General features: G+C 56.6%; 4 protein-coding genes across 4 annotated transcripts; 1 reads left to right on the top strand and 3 right to left on the bottom strand.

Moving 5' to 3' along the window:
- Nucleotides 1–163: 163 nt before the first annotated feature.
- Nucleotides 164–5,200, bottom strand: BZA05DRAFT_394306 (uncharacterized protein). Its single transcript, XM_051483311.1, has 3 exons — nucleotides 4,641–5,200; nucleotides 4,067–4,183; nucleotides 164–4,014 (listed from the first exon to the last, which is right to left on the bottom strand). Exons 1-3 carry the CDS (start codon nucleotides 5,102–5,104, stop codon nucleotides 516–518), a joined length of 4,080 nt encoding a protein of 1,359 aa, XP_051340964.1. The 5' UTR covers nucleotides 5,105–5,200; the 3' UTR covers nucleotides 164–515.
- A 691-nt stretch (nucleotides 5,201–5,891) lies between these two features.
- Nucleotides 5,892–6,573, top strand: BZA05DRAFT_443953 (uncharacterized protein; the record flags this gene model as incomplete). Its single annotated transcript, XM_051486878.1, has 3 exons — nucleotides 5,892–5,921; nucleotides 6,173–6,486; nucleotides 6,543–6,573. The coding sequence occupies 3 exons, from the start codon at nucleotides 5,892–5,894 to the stop codon at nucleotides 6,571–6,573; spliced, it is 375 nt and encodes a 124-aa protein (XP_051340963.1).
- A 249-nt stretch (nucleotides 6,574–6,822) lies between these two features.
- BZA05DRAFT_266352 (ankyrin repeat-containing domain protein) lies at nucleotides 6,823–8,660 on the bottom strand. Its single transcript, XM_051480185.1, has one exon. It carries the CDS (start codon nucleotides 8,545–8,547, stop codon nucleotides 6,958–6,960), a length of 1,590 nt encoding a protein of 529 aa, XP_051340962.1. The 5' UTR covers nucleotides 8,548–8,660; the 3' UTR covers nucleotides 6,823–6,957.
- A 2,507-nt stretch (nucleotides 8,661–11,167) lies between these two features.
- On the bottom strand, nucleotides 11,168–11,556 carry BZA05DRAFT_394302 (uncharacterized protein). Its single transcript, XM_051483310.1, has one exon. The coding sequence runs from the start codon at nucleotides 11,536–11,538 to the stop codon at nucleotides 11,245–11,247; it is 294 nt and encodes a 97-aa protein (XP_051340961.1). The 5' UTR covers nucleotides 11,539–11,556; the 3' UTR covers nucleotides 11,168–11,244.
- Between the last annotated feature and the right edge of the window lie 3,892 nt (nucleotides 11,557–15,448).

Below are 15,448 nucleotides of genomic sequence, written 5' to 3'. Positions count from 1 at the left end.
AAACCCCGATAGATAGACCGCTGCAGTGTCCATGCTAACTCTACCGGGTGCGTGACCGCTTGGCCGCGCAGGTTTTTTTCCGTACTGGAGGAAGGGTGATGCAGATTATAACCATGGCGCGCCAGCATTAGTAAGTGCAACAGCAACAGCCTACGGGCTTGTCGACCACGGCAGCATACGGGTGGTCCCCATGTGCCCTGAGGAACATGTAATGTGGCACTTTCGAGCTTCTTTTCATCGTCCTCCATATCTATTCCTTCCCCTCCCTCCCACCGACCTACTCCCACGCACGTGTCCCTGTGTGGCCTGTAGGCTGTCGGTGAGCTTGTCTGGCTAGAGTATCGTTATGGGCCCTCCCTATCATGATCCCTCCTCCATACCGCTAACCAGAATTCCGTGGCCGTATCTTATTCCTGCGTGGTTTCTAACCACATCCGCCTTTCCCTCTCTCTCCACTAATAAAACCCATAAAACCCACAGATCCCGTAGTATTCCCCGCATGCTCCAATCCCAGACTACGGTACGTCCAACCTACCGTCCCCCAATGGCTCCTTCGCAACGCCAACATGCCTCCTCCCATCCCTGCCCACAAACCACCCATACCCGTACACATAACCCTCTTTCCCTCTCTTACCCCTCTTACCCCTCTTATCCCCCGCAACAGCGCCCGCATCAAAATCACACGCATAAACCGCCGAAAACAGCCCCGCCAGCGTCGTAGGCTGATGGACAAGGCTCGCATCGGCGAGGCAGACATACGCCGCGACAATCGCTGGGACAAACGCCAGCAGTATGGCGACTGCAATTCTCAGTGCCAGCGGGCGGATCAGCACGCGCTCCTCCGCTCTGAGCAGCGTACCGTTCCTCGTGCCGACGGACAGGAGTGCGCTGGGAGGGCGAAAGATTGTGTCGGCGTTCAGCTGCAGGAAGATAGCGAAGGTGCGCTGGAGCACCGCTTCCATTGCGCGCGCGGACTGGGCGGGGTGCGTGTACAATGTGAACCCTGGAGTAAGCGCGCGCGCTTCGTCGGAGAGGAGGAGGGATAGCCAGCTGCCGGGCGAGGAGGAGGGAGAGAGCTTGTCGCTGTTGTGGGCGGAGTACTTGGCGGTTACGCGCGGCATGACGGTACGCATGAAAATGGAAACGAGGCCTGGGAGGCCGGTGGGTTGGTTGGAGGTGGTGGGTGACGAGGTGAAGGGGAGCGAGGTGTCAGTGTGGCTGATGATGTGGCCCGAGAGGTCGGAGGTGAGCGTGGAGCGGACTAGATGGGGAGTGGGCTGGCAGCGGAGACCGACGCGGGAAAGAATGAACATCGATGGCCCCTCCACTGTTTTGTTGAGATACTGGATGTCGCTGTCGAAGAAATTCTTATTGACGGTGACATTGGATTCCCAGAACGAGTCGTTGATCGTGCCTCGTCGGTTCGGGTCGTATTCGTATTGATGCCAGAATGCAGAGAACTCCCAGTCCTGCTTGTCCGCGAGTGTCTCCGGGTACGGGTTAGGACCATACTCGACATACAGGTACTTCTTGGTCCCGTTGATGATTTCCCCAGGAAAGAACGTTTTGACGAACTTCTCTTCCTGCTCGAACATGTTGTCTCTGGCGTACGCACCGATGTCCGGAAAAAGCAACGTGTCGTAGCGGGAAGTACCAAAATGCATCGTTCTATTGACGAAAGTGGTGAACGAGAAGCTGCGGTGCTTGCTGGCGGTGGCCGTCTCGTTGGCACGGAGGCTGAGTGCTGTCCACGTGCTGAGCAACTCCGGAGGGACCTCCTCGCACTTCATGGATACGCCCATCCCGAAGGTTTCCGTGATGTACTTAGCGCCGCGGTCGTCGGTCTGGTTGCGAGAGTCGGTGAACGGCATGTAGAACAGCTCATCGGTAGTCCACGGTGGCCGTCGGAAGCCCATTAGGTCGCCTGCCGCAACGTAGAACGACTCGTACGGAATGTCCCAGTCCCCCTTGATCAATGATTCCGACGAAGCATTATATGCCTCAAGCGTCTCCAGCGATCCCAGCAGAGCAAGTTCCTTTGCCGGATACCGAACCTCCACGGTGCTCTTGTGGAACAACCCGCCGACCGCAACGGCAAGGACATTAGCCAGCAGGATACTCGTGCTCAAGACGGTGAGCAGCGGATTCCGGGTTCGTATGCCATTGACAACCTGCAAATGTGGCGGTCTCCGGTCGTAGTTGACGGATATGGAGTTCTTGGCACTGGCATTCCCCCGTCTGAGCTGCTTGAAAGGGAAGAGGAGGGCGACTTGCGAGGTGAGGAGGACCAAGAATGACTCTAACGAGGTGGCGGCGATGGTCGGTGCGTAGGATGCATACGCGTCGTAGAGGTAGGTACCGGCGGGAACAGCAAATCCTTCATCCTTCGCACGCACAAATAGGACGACAAGCAGTGTGACCCATCCGACGAGGAATGCAGTCACAGTCGATCCGAGATATCGACTTAGCTCCCACGACTTGGAAAGTGTGACGCGGTCTCGATCGATGGCTGGACTGGCGCAAGGATTGCAACTGGTGTCTTTATCCCGATGGACAAAGATCTTCTGTGCCCGCAAAGAATACCGGTGCTTCCTCACGGTCAACACCTTCTTCAACTCTGCTGGGCTCAAGAATTCCGAATCCTGAAAGTCCTGCAGCACACTACCATCCACGTCCAGCGAGATCATAGCCTCGACGATAGTACCCGGTTCTCTAACCAGCTCACACCTGCGGTTCCTTACGAGACCAGCCAGCACAATACTAAGGCCCAGAATGGCCACGAGCGCCGTCTGAAGGATCCGTGTCCAGAGCTCGTCCACGACGTATCCATCCTCCAGGAACTCCCTCACTGCCGGCTGCAGACTCTCAATTCCCACGGGATCGACAAGACTGGGCGCAACACTGTCGGCCACGTCGCTCGCATACGCCGTGAAGCCATGTGCCATAGCCATTGCGAACATATATCGGTACCCCTCGCTGTACCTCTGCATCAGCGCCTTTCCCGTGCCATCGAACAGTTCCTCGAGCTCCTGCTGCCCCGCGAGCACAAACGGGCTAAACGTCTGCGGCGTAGCAAAGTTGACATTGATGGGCTGGAACTCGCGGGCGCGCGGATACTCGTCCATGAGCGTGTGGAACTGCGGCTTCCTGGCCAGCTGCGAGGTGTGGTCCGGCAGGCCCCAGACCATTCCCGATGTTGGCGTCGTGGGCGTGGAATGGAGCGCCGGGAAAGACGCGGAGGATACCTGCCCCGTCAACACGCCGGTCCAGTGCGGAATTTTGATCCCCGTGAACCGCGTCTTCGCCCCCTTCCTCGTCCAGTTCAGCAGGCTCATGCTGTCCGCATCAACAAGCACATCGACCTCCTGCTGCTCGTGCACGGGCACGCAGTATATGGCCGTCGAGTTCATGTACCCCCAGTTGAGCTTAAACTCTGCCACGGGCCCATCGGGGTAGCCATTGCGGCCAAAAAACACCACCAGCATATCCTCTCTGAACTCGCCCATCCCGGTTCTATTCCAGCCATCGAAGCTGCTGTAGCTGTACACCTCGCTGCGGTACGGGCTGTGTCCGGCCGCGTCCGTGAAGCGCCCAAATCCCATTCGGAAGTTCCGCCCCGGGAAGTCCAGCTCCCGCATGTCCTCCGGCAGCTCGCTGAGGGCGCCGAGGCTGCAGTCTAGCCGTGCCTCGTACAGGATCGAGCTGCCGCGGAAGATGTCGCCTTTACCCGCGCGAGTGCCGCTCCGAGATGGGGCGCGGAAGGGCAGGACCGCGAAGTCCGCGGTGGTGAACGGCGGTAGCATCCCGTTGTGGTACTGGTGCGAAAACGCAATGTACGAGAACGCGGTGGATAGCGTCGCCGGCTGCGAAGAGGGTGAGTATAGACGTGCTCTTTCGGCCGGGAAGGAGACGGTGCGCTGCACGGGTCTCTTCACGACGAGGGTGCTCATCAGTGGCGTTACGCCGTTCAGGATGAGCACGAGGATTAGAGACGAACAGAGAACTACCCAGTGGCTGAATACAGTGTCAGCGGAGACTCGGTCCGCGGAAGATGACATGTGCATACCGCTTGCGTAGAGAAATGAAGGGAGCGAATAAGGCGAAGCTGTACGGGTACTCGAGGAATAGCGAGTGCTCGGCGGTGACACCTCCGGGCTTCGATAGTTGGAAGTATGGCTCGAGCCTGCGGCACGGTCATGTTAGCGATGAGCGGTCAATCTCACCAGGCCAGCGGCCTCACGTTCTCAACGCCTCTCGGACTCGGTGACAGCTCCCTTGGACAAGATCACATGAGTAACAATACAAAAACAGTAGAAACCCTCTAGCATCAGCGTCCAGAGATGGCTACGAGGCGGGCGGGGCCTTCGAAGGCGCCAGTTTACGGAAGAAGGGGGGAGGGAGCGAAAGGGTGCAGAGGGCGGGAGACCGGAGCAAGAGACTAATCATAATCCATCTGCATATCGCTCCAACCCCACCTCGCATCGGTGAGAATTCATGGAATAGGATCAGATGAGATCATTGATAGGGGCAAGTTCGTTGCACGTAGAAAACGCCGCCTAGCTCAGGTTCGCAGTCCCACTATCCACAGCGAGCGAATGCACCCTCCACCTCCCGGTAGAAACCCGGCACACTCATCATACCTTTTAACATCATGATCGACTCCCGCCCACAGCAGCCCGCACAGCACCGCCACCAGCATCGGCGCGAACTCAAGGAGATACGAAACCTCGGCAAAAACCACAGCTCCCCGACTGTTCGATCGTTGCACTAGGTACTCGAGCGCGCCCGCAAGTCCGAGCGTGATGAGGGAGAAGAGCAGGATGTACGGCGTGGTTAGCGTGGGTGGGCGCCAGCCGGCTTCCGTTGGAGGGGAAGGCGTGCAGTCGCCGCCCGCTCGCGTGAACGGCCGCCGCCAGCTAACGACGGTCGGTGTGAATAACGTGGAGAGCGGCCACCGGCGGGCGTCTCGCTGGGTCGGGCTTTCACTTATTGCGGATTTTGCATCGAGGTCCTGCCGCCGCTGTGCTGGGGAATGGCCGAGGTTGTTCTCGTCTTGTGCCGGTGCCGGTGCCGATAGTGGCGATGAATGGTGCGGCCGATACATTATGGAGAAGGTCGGTATGCATAGGTGGTAACGATAATGACTTCCTGCCTTCCACGAACGGGCTACCTACTCTATCGCTGTCTTTATGAGATCCTCTTTGCCGCTCGTGTGGAAAACGTATACTATTCCTGGCCGGCAGGTGAATACATTTTGAATCCAGGGGGCGGCGAGCACATGAGTGACGAGTGACGTTAGGCGCCCACGGCCCTATAAGATCTGCGTAATATTCTGATACAAAGTATTTTGAGTTACATAGAGTTGGAGTTGTGCACGAGCACGAGCGTGACGATAAAAACTTTGCAGAATCTAGACTCCAGATCGCCGACTAAATAGCGGTATCTGCCGCGTCCATCCCCGGTGTGGGAAGAGTGACTCGGCTACCTATATGTATAGTAGTGGTAGGAAAGGATGGCACGTCCGTACCTTAAATGCAATGTAGCTCCGTCTGTCTTGGCTTCCGTGCGAGCTCTTCGGCACCTCCTCATAGGGTATTGCCCACCCCGTGAACTTCAGCCGGTGCTGTGCACGAGTGATATACTGTGCCCAGTACTCCGTGCACCCAGCGCACACTTCCCAGCGCCCGCCAGCCTCCCAGCCTACTTGGAAGCCTACCTGTAAATTTGTCTCCAATTTCCATTCCGGCTTGACGTTGTGTTGTAGTTCGTTGTAGCACGCTGGGATACCGCTTCAATGGCCTCACTCTCCGCCGTCTATGCACCCGATATCACTCAGAGTTCCGCCACTATGTAGATTAAACAAAAAAGCCATGTAGCTTCCCCTCCCCTCCATGGGTCTCTATGGGTTCGACTCCCTACCTGTGCTGGCTAATACTTAGCACTGTTGGGCTTGTTGCCGTTGCTCGGCTTGGTACTGGCCAGACAGCCTCCTCTGACTCTGACTCCGAACTCGGACCGCCTCCTCTGACTCCGACTTGGACGCACCCTCAACCTTAACCTCAACCTCAACCTCAAGGACCACGCATCCACACGCATCCACAGTCAACCAGTCAACTACAACATCATTCCATTCTTCCTCTCCATTTTTCCTTTACGTACAACGCCGCAAAAGACATCTTCAACAACCAACACCCATCAACATTCTACCACCTCCCCCCATCCCCTCTCCGTCAACATCAACATCAACATCAACATCAACATCAACATCAACATCAACATCAACATCAACATCAACATCAACATCAACATCAACATCAACATCAACATCAACATCAACATCAACATCAACATCAACATCAACATCAACATCAACATCAACATCAACATCAACATCAACATCAACATCAACATCAACATCAACATCAACATCGCATCACAAGCGCAGGGAAAAGGAAACGACAAGAAAAATCACATAACGACAGCAAAGTCAAAAAAACGCATTTACCGCACCCGATCCAGCCCCCAACCCAACCCAGCCCCAGCCAAATCCGATCCGCCCAAAACACCATGTAGAACAAACACCCAGGAAACGCATCAATCAATCAAATTCGAAACCGAAAGCAAAGCCAAGCAAAGAAAAAGAACACAACACACGACAAGACAAGACAAGACAAGCAAAGCAACGTAAGCAAAGCGCAGCGCAAAAAATCAGAATCCCAACCAACCCGTAAAACAAAGTAAGTTCCGTAGTAAACCGAAGGGGACAAAAAAAAAGAAGGAAAAAAAGAACCAAGCACCCCCAATCCCCGCCCCCCAGAAGCACAGAAAGCAAGCAAACACCTTCTATACCAATCGTCGTCATCGTCGCAAGACATCAAATCATATCGTAACACACTCATCTTCCCTTCCCCGTCACCCCCCTTCCCTGTTCACACCCCACTGGCATTCTCGCTGCATTCAATAATTGTCAACCCGCCCATCCAGGGCCATTCGCGCCTCGTCCCCCTCCGACTTCTTCATCTCAGTCGCCTTCCTAGTAGCGTCGAGCAGCATTTTACTCTCCGAGCCATGATCCTTCGAGAGCTCGCTAGCCGTCTTGTTGCGGCGGTCCTTGATGGCCAGGTCGATACCGGGCGAGGCCATGAGCTGGGTGACGAACTCCCAGTAGCCGTGGTAGGCCGACTTCATCAGCGGAGTCTGTCCGATGCGGTCCTGCATGTTCAAGTTGGCGCCGTTCTTGATGAGCACCGCCATGGCTTTGAGGTAGCGGTCCTGGCTGCCACGGATCCGTTTCTTAGAGATGGAGGTCAGTCGGTGCAGAGAGGTGGACCGGTAGTAGTTCATGGCGTTGACGTTGGCGTGGTGGGTCAGTAGCAGCTCTAGGATTTCTGGCCAGCCCTCCTCTGCCGCCACGTGGAGTGGGGTCAGACCCTTGCGGTTGCGGACGGCCGCACTGGAGCCCTTCTCGAGGAGCAGTTTGACGGTCGGGATGTCGCCGAGCTCGACGATGCTGAAGAGCGCGGTGCTGAGATTGGTATCGGTGTGGTGGATGTTGGCGCCAAACTCGAGCAACGTCCGCGCGATCTCGACATCCGAGTCATCCGAGATCTTGATGGGGGGATGTCGCATGTTGTCCCATTTCCTGCCGACCCAGAACAGAGCGGTTTCGCCCTTCTGGTTGGGAATGTTGACTCCGGCGCCATTCTCGAGGAGCACCCGCACTCGCTCCTTGTCCTTCGCCTTGACGGCGATCGACAGCGGCGTCACATCCCAGATATTGGCATCGTCAATCATCCCAGCACTCTCCTTGACCAGTATCTCGACCGTCTCCTTGTCGTACGCCATGTGCAGCGGGGTGTTCCTATCACCGTCGACTGCGTCCACACGAGCCTTGTGGGCGAGCAGTAGTCTGATCAAGCTCGGACTGTGCTTACCGGTGACCGCCGAGTGCAGCGGCGTCTGGCGGAGGTCTGAGGTCTGATTGACGTTCGCTCCGCGCTTCAACAACTCCTCTACTATATCCTCCTTCCCGTCCTTGGTAGCCATATCCAACGGAATCAGCCTCCCGGACCCTTGGACATTGATGTCGACATCGTGTTTGACCAGCACCTTGACGACGTCCAGCCTGTTGTGCGCGATAGCCGTGAGCAGCGGCGTCTCATGGACACTCCCGTAGGCCGTCAACTGCTGGTAAAACCCCCTGCACTCGGCCTCGGCCTGGGCACCCATAGCCAGCACCTTGCGCGCAACGGTCGGCTGGCCCTTGATGGCGGCCCAGAACAGGGTGAAATTGCCATTCTCGCGCACGGTGAGTTTGTAGAGGTAGTCGTTGTACAGCGCATGCATGTGCCTCGACGTCCTCAGCAGCGCGTTGAGGTCTCTCGGCGACAAACGGTCGCCGAGCATGAGCAGCAGCTCATTCGGGAGCGCGGGCAGCTTGGCAACCGAAGTCGGATTTGGCAGCGTTCGCGACGGGAAAGGACGATGCAGCATCGATTTTCTACAGATCTCTTGGAAGTTTGCTTGTAGATCCGCCTTGCTGACCATCGCGCTTGAGAGATGTGTAGCTCCACGCTTCGAGCGATCGTCGGCTGCGATACCCTCGTGACCTGGGCACTGGCACCTATGTACGCTCCCTAGTTAGCGGTTAGCTATCCCCGTCGGCGCCTTCCCTCCCCCCCTCCCTTCCCCCCCCCCCTCCCCTCCTTCCCCCGCAGAGTGGAGACTCACGATCCACAACCCCCACTCACACAGCCCAGCTTCCTTCCCCGTCGTGTTTGGTTGTGTAGTCGAGGAATATTCGCGTGCAGGTGTGTTTGTTCCCCGAAAAGAACAAAAACAAGAAGAGATGAAGAATAGAGGAAGCACAAGAAGAAGCTGAAGAAGAACAAGAAGGCGAAGTGGTAGTAGTAGTAGTAGTAGTAGTAGTAGTAGCAGTAGCAGTAGCAGTAGCAGTAGCAGTAGCAGTAGCAGCAGTAGCAGTAGCAGTAGCAGCAGTAGCAGTAGCAGTAGCAGTAATAGTTTTAGTGTAGTAGTAATAATAGTAGTAGTAGTAGCAGTAGCCGTATAGAAGAAGAAGCAGTAGTCGTAGTAGTCGTAGTCGTAGTCGCAGTGGCTGTAGTTGAAGAAGCGGCGTCGGTCCGCCAGCTACCCAAGCAGAGTTTCCCCCTCCACCTCTCTCCGTGGGTTCCAACTAGTGTAGCAGACCACCAGAGTCAAACTTTGAAGGATCGTTCGTTTCGTCGTTTCGCCGTTTCGCTACCGCTATTTGATGGGGTGGTCTGCGAGGCTGTTGCCAGTGGGTAGGTAGCTAGCTTTGTAGCTCTGAGGTGTAGGGAGGAAGGGCGGAGGTCGGAAGAAGGGAAGGAGAGAGCGAGCGAGCGAGGGCGACGACGGCGACGGCGACGGAAGTGGAGTATAGCTAGTTTGTAGAGGTTCGCAAGAGAGAAGTATGTAAGAGAAGAGCGTCCTATGTAGTTGGTTACATGGCATGGACGGAAGGAAAGTGCAGTTGATTATTGTATGGATCCGCGCAAGGAGGGAGGGCTAGAGGATAGCGAGGAGTTGTGTGTCTAGCTCACCACACAACTGGGGGAGGGAGGATGACGGGGGAGGGAGGGGTACCGGAGTGTCGGTGGGTTAGTGAGTTTAGGTAGTGGGTGAGCTTACCGTTCTGTCTGTGTGCAGCAAGCGAGAATCCTGGGTCCGCTCTGTTTTCGACTGTCCACCACGGCACTCTACTCCACCACCAGCAACAGCAACCCACCACCAGCACAACCACCACCACCCATGAACCGTGAACATATCGACCAACAGCAACCCTGCCACAGCTCAGTTCAGCTTGGCAGCGCATGCTCCACGACCCCGGACCCAGCACTCTTGTTTCGGCCTCCTTCCCCTCCTCCGCAAAGTCGGAGACGCGATCCATCATCCATCATCCATCATCCATCATCCATCATCCATCCATGCCATCCGAAGTCTAGGCCCCCATTGATGGCTTTGGCTTCGTCTTTCAAGTCGACTTGTTCCGGCTGGCCGTTCTTTCTTTCTTTGCTTCGAACTGTGAAAGGCTAATCACGACGAAAGTTGAAACCCACCTTCCCAAAAGTTTCGCCGTCTCACAGCGGGGATGGGTTCCCATCACTTCACGATCGCGACAGCACCCAAGCAAGCTCAACCAACTCCTTCCCTCTTCCTCTCATTCATCGTCTTGCTACTCAAGTGCTACTTACTTTGCTTGTTTACATACTTCTTGTGTGCCTTTCCTTCTCTCTCTCTCTCTCTTCTTTCCAAATAGCACGGTGTATCATCATCACTGCTCCCCAAGTCCCCCAGCTCTTCTCAGCTCGCCCGTAAATAGCCGTAAGAAGTAAAAAGAAAAAGGCAAGAAAGAAAGAAAGAAAAGCAAACGTGGCTGCTGCTGCTGCTGCTATGATACGCGCCACCACCACCTCCGCCTCCTAGGTACATGCACATGTTCCCCGGCCCGCCCCAGTAAGTCGTGGCAGCCAAAAAAACAAAGGCGAGAGGCGGAAAGGGAGGGGGGGGGGGGGGGGTCCACAAAATAGAAAACAACAAAATAAAACGAAAGCCGAAAACAGGAAAACGGAAAACAGAAAACGGATAAAACAGAAAAGGACGGTAAGGTAAACGTGCAAAGCCGCTAGTCGGATGCATGCGAGCAAACAAGGCACGTATGTACGCACCGGACCGAGTGGAGCCAATACAAGCAGCAAGCAACAAGGCACATACATACATCTATCCCATCTGCGTCTAACTAAGCGTGTCGTGGTCGTGGTCGTCGTGAGGTAAAGCCAGATGCAACATGCACATCGAGTTGCAGCACCGAGAAGGTGAAAGCCAAAAGGAAAAAGAGACACACAGAGAACAAACAACATGTACAACATACAGCATGCAACGTGTGAGAGATACCCAACCGACCGCTCAAAGGCAAAACCCAACCAACCAGAACCCCAGCAACCTATGCCCGCTTCGCGCCGAGAACAAATGAAATGTGAAAGAAAGATGAAGGGAAAAAAACAATCGGAGCAGCATGTAGATGTAGATAGATGTAGATGCAGATGCAGGAAGGGAATCCCCTCCCCCAGGGCTAATCTGGGAAGATGTACTCGTTGATTGCAATGTGCAGGCGTTATGTCGACCACTCAAAAAAAAAAAAAAAAAAAAGAGACAAAAAAAGAAAAGAAAAGAAAAGAAAGAAAAAAGAAAAACCGGATGCCAGCTTCAATATCCGGGATGCACGTAACCGTAATATCCGCTCTCCCGGTGACTGCCTGGCTGCTGTACGTTGCTGTACGCGGGCTGCGGAGTTCGGTGAGCAGGTTGCGGCGTTCGGTGAGCAGGCTGCGGTGTGCGCTGCGCAGGCTGCGGTGTGCGATGTACAGGATGTGGGCTTCTGTGCTCAGGATGGGGACTCATGTGCTCAATGTGAGTCGGCATGTGCTCGGCCGGTGCGCGGCGCCGTCTTCGTCGAGGCGGCATCTGCGGCGGCATCTCCCGATTCTCCTGATGCGGCATAAAGTCACTTCCGGGAGGCGGGCTCGGCGCTTCGGGCAGGTATGGATCCTCCTCCCAGATCTCGCCCGCGTTCTGCCAATCCTGCTCAACCTCCCACGGACTGGCGCCGGTCTCGGGGTACCAACTCTCGGCAGCGCCCTGCGGCGGCAGGTGCGAGTAATCCGTCTTGGTGGACCCGCGTCGCCGTTTGTGCACCGGCGGAGGACTGGGCGCAAAAGGCGGGGGCGCCGGGGCCTCGGGCATGTTCCCATCCATGCGGCAGGAAAGCATCGAGGATGCTTCACTGTCGTACGGCTTCTTGTGCTCCTCTTTCTTCAGCCGACGTAGAGCGCTGCTTTGGACCTGCCGACGAGGAACCTCCCGATCCGGAGCAGGGGCCAATGAGGAATTGACGGTGCTTGCATCCGATTCCTCATCCGATTCTTGGTGTTCCGGTCGTTCTTCTTCGACCTCGTCATCGGATTCCACCTCGGCTTTGACCAGAGCGAGAGCCTGTTGGCGGGCTTGATATTCTGCATCCTCCAACGGTGTGTTGAGTCTTCTCAGGTTGGGCCTGGCCGGGGCTGGAGCCTTTGCTTCCCGAGAGACGGGCGTAGAGAACATGGCAACTTTAGCGCTGACCGGAATCGCCGATCGTCGAGCATTCGCTTTGACGAGGGGAGAGTCGTTCATATCTGGTAGGAGTGACTTCAGCCTCAGCTGCTTCTTCTTCAGCTGGCTCTCGGCAACAAAAGTAGCATAGTCCACAGTTTCCACCGAGGCTCGCGACGAAGGGCGCGCGTCTCGCGTTGGCGAGTACTTTTTGGCCGGTGGCAGGGGCTCTAACTCAGGCTCACGCTCGGGCGCAGGTGGTTGATACCTTTCCTTCACCGGTTCGCGCCGTCTCGTAGCGTACACTGTTGGAATCTTGCTGGGTGCAGCTGTCCGTTCCCTCGGTGGCGCCATCTTCGGCGCTGCTGGTGGTGGTGGTGGCTGCTCGGTCGTCTCTTCCCAACTCTCGTCCGAGTCATCATCTTCGGAATCCTCGTCCGATTCCTCTTCCGAACTCGACTCTTCCGTAGCCGGAAGGATCATCTTCGGTGTATGTGGAACCGGCGCGGGCTTCTTCGGACTATAGGCATAAGTGCTAGGCCTCCTCCTTGTCAGCTCCGGTGCCGGGGCCTCGACCGTCGAATCCGTAGAAACTGATGAAATCGAATACTGCGAATTCAATGACGCCGACGAATCTTTTCGCCTGAGTTGCGGAACGGGAACTGTGATGTAGGCACTCTTCCGTACCATTGGCGGTCTTTGCGGGGGTGCGGAAGCGATGGCGGGAGCGATGGTGGGCGCGGTAACGACATCTTTGGCCGGTGCAGCTGCGACCTGCGGCGGCCGAACGACGACGGGGGTGTATACGTATACAGCCGGGGTTGCTGCCGCCGGTACAGGTACAGGTCCAGGCGCGGTCGCAGGTGGTGGAGCTGGAGCCGAAGCCGGAGGTGGGACTAGTGCTGGAGCTGGAACCGAGACCGGAGGTGGAATTGATGCTGGTGCTGGCGCAGGTGCTGGTGCTGGAGCTGGAACCTTTAAAGGGGCCGGTGTGGGTCGAGGTGCTGCAATGGAGACGGGCGCTGCTGTAGCAGACACCTTAGGTAAGCTGGCCGCGTGTATGGTAATGGTCGGAGGTGGTGGAGGTGGGAATGCGATCGTCGTGATGACTGTCGCGGTAGTAGTAGTAGTCAGTGAGCGCACGGGCGCCTTGACAGAAGAGGACCGTTTACTCTTCCTCTTCTTTGGCGCCGCCTCCGTCATTATGCCCAGCCCAATCACTCCCCCTTTCGCACCCAACCCACCCATATCCATCGCTTTGGTCCTGCCCGACCGCTTGCTGCGCTCTCGCGAAACACTTCCGGAGCGACTGCTGCCAGCGTCACTACTCCCTCTACTACTCCCGCCGGGTCTCAAAAGAGGCGAAGTGGAAGCCGCGAGGGAAGAGGCATCGGCGGTTGCGACGGAAAGTTTTCCCGAAGAAGTCGAGCTGAACGCCTTCGAACCCGTGCCCTTCTTCGGCGACCCGGATGGTGTCGGGTTCTTCGACATGCCGATTCGCGGGGTGGTCTGCGTGGAAACGGCGGGCGTCCGTTTTATGATCGGCACCTGCTTCGCTCGCGGCGTCATCCCGGATAATTGGTGGGTCAAGTCTTTGTTCATAGCCGGGCTCGGCGGAACGCTGCCTTTCCTCGATGATGACTTCCTCGCCGATGGCGCTCGCGGTCGGCCCCCTCCACCTCCACCATCACTACCTACGCTCTCTTGTCGTCGACTCGATCTCCGGCGACTCGACGGCTGCGATGACGGAGGATATCTCGAATGCGAGGAGCCCGGTCCGGAGCGGGCCGTGGCTATGCGACCGACGGGAAGGTCTTCGTTGTTGGCCGAGGAAGCCGATCGGTGGACGTCGCGCTTGCGGATATCGGGGGAGGATGCATCGGTGGCCGAGCCCGAAGAGGAGCCCGATCGAAACTTGTCCTTCTCGGCATGGTGGTGTCTCGAAGGCGACGGTTGCGGTGGACGACTTCGTGGAGCTGGAAAGCACATAGTTTCTCTGGTCGAGGACGATGTGCTTCGAGTCGCATTCAGGTGGCGGGGGAAATCGCGCGCGATATAGGAAGTACCGAGCTAGTTGTGTCGAGAGTGGTTATTGGCGGAAGCTGTGAGGCGCAGAGCGGAGTCAGCGTCATCGTTTCCGTGTGGGTTGCGTGTGTTTTTTTTTTGAAGGCAGGCAGGACACGAGAAGGCGACAGGAACAAAAGATTCGGGAAAGGAGGCTGTAGGGGTGAGAAGGAAGAAGGAAATGGTATTATTATTATTTTTCGCCAGCGATGCGGTGAGTGGATGGGCACCAGGAAGGCTGAAGGGAGGGGGGTGATGTGTGAGGGGATGGATGGTGGATGGAGGGATGGGGAGTGCGACATGACCCGGACGGGCAGGCATCGCCGGGGGAACACCTAATCCAACACCGAAGGGCACACACACACACACACACACACACACACACACCATCGTGGAGTGACACCAGCCAGGCGACTGTAGCGTCAAAGGCCGTGAGGGATCGAGGCCCGAGGCGGAGGAGAAGAGGAGAAAAGGAGGAGGAGGCGCACGGAGAGCAGGGCACAAAGCAGGGCAGAGAGCAGAAGGAGGAGGCGCACGGAGAGCAGGACACAAAGCAGGGCAGAGAGCAGAAGGCAGAAGGAGAGGGCTCTCATACAGACCGTAGCCGTTGGAGTATGTAGCGAGAGGGGTGGCGGGACTCTCGACGGTGATGTTCTGTCTGCTTTTTTTGCTTTCGGTACTATCGACGATGATGTGTCCACCTCCGCTGTTGGGCTGCTGCTGCTTTCCGCACTCTCTTTCCCGCAATGCTCCTCCTCCTCCACCTCTGCCTCGGTCCCGACCCGAGCGTCCCGTTTCCCCTCCCTCCTCCTCCTCCCCCAAGCGTACCTCACAGGAGTTTAGCCCCTCGATGACAGCCGTGATCTTCTTCGCAGCCTCCGCTCAGGTCGCCGTGTGGCGGTGGTAGTGGTGGTGAGTGCACCGATTCGAGTTGGTAACGGCCGCTATGCGATGATTCGTCGCCGGCTTTCATCCCAGCCCAGCCTCGCGGGGAGAGAGAGAGGAAGAGAGGAGGCTCAATATCGATCACCGTGACTTACCGGGTTCGGATCGGCTGGTAACGAACGGCTCGCTTTTTGTTTTTTCTTTCCTTTCTCGGTAGTCAGGTCGTTCGGTTCGGTTCGGCCGTCAAGACCACGGTGTCTGTGAAAATACTTGGTATAGAAGTCGATATCGAAAGTTATCGCTAGAGATGCATCGTCATAAAGTCGTAAGCGTGGGAGGGGTTGGGTTGGGTCGGGTAATGGGTGAGTGG

Source organism: Tricharina praecox (assembly GCF_024521635.1).
Source record: "Tricharina praecox strain CBS 144465 chromosome Unknown BZA05scaffold_8, whole genome shotgun sequence".
In the NCBI taxonomy this organism is placed as follows: Eukaryota; Fungi; Ascomycota; class Pezizomycetes; order Pezizales; family Pyronemataceae; genus Tricharina; species Tricharina praecox.
Note: the sequence above shows the minus strand (reverse complement) of the source record. Positions and strands in the feature narration are given on the sequence as shown.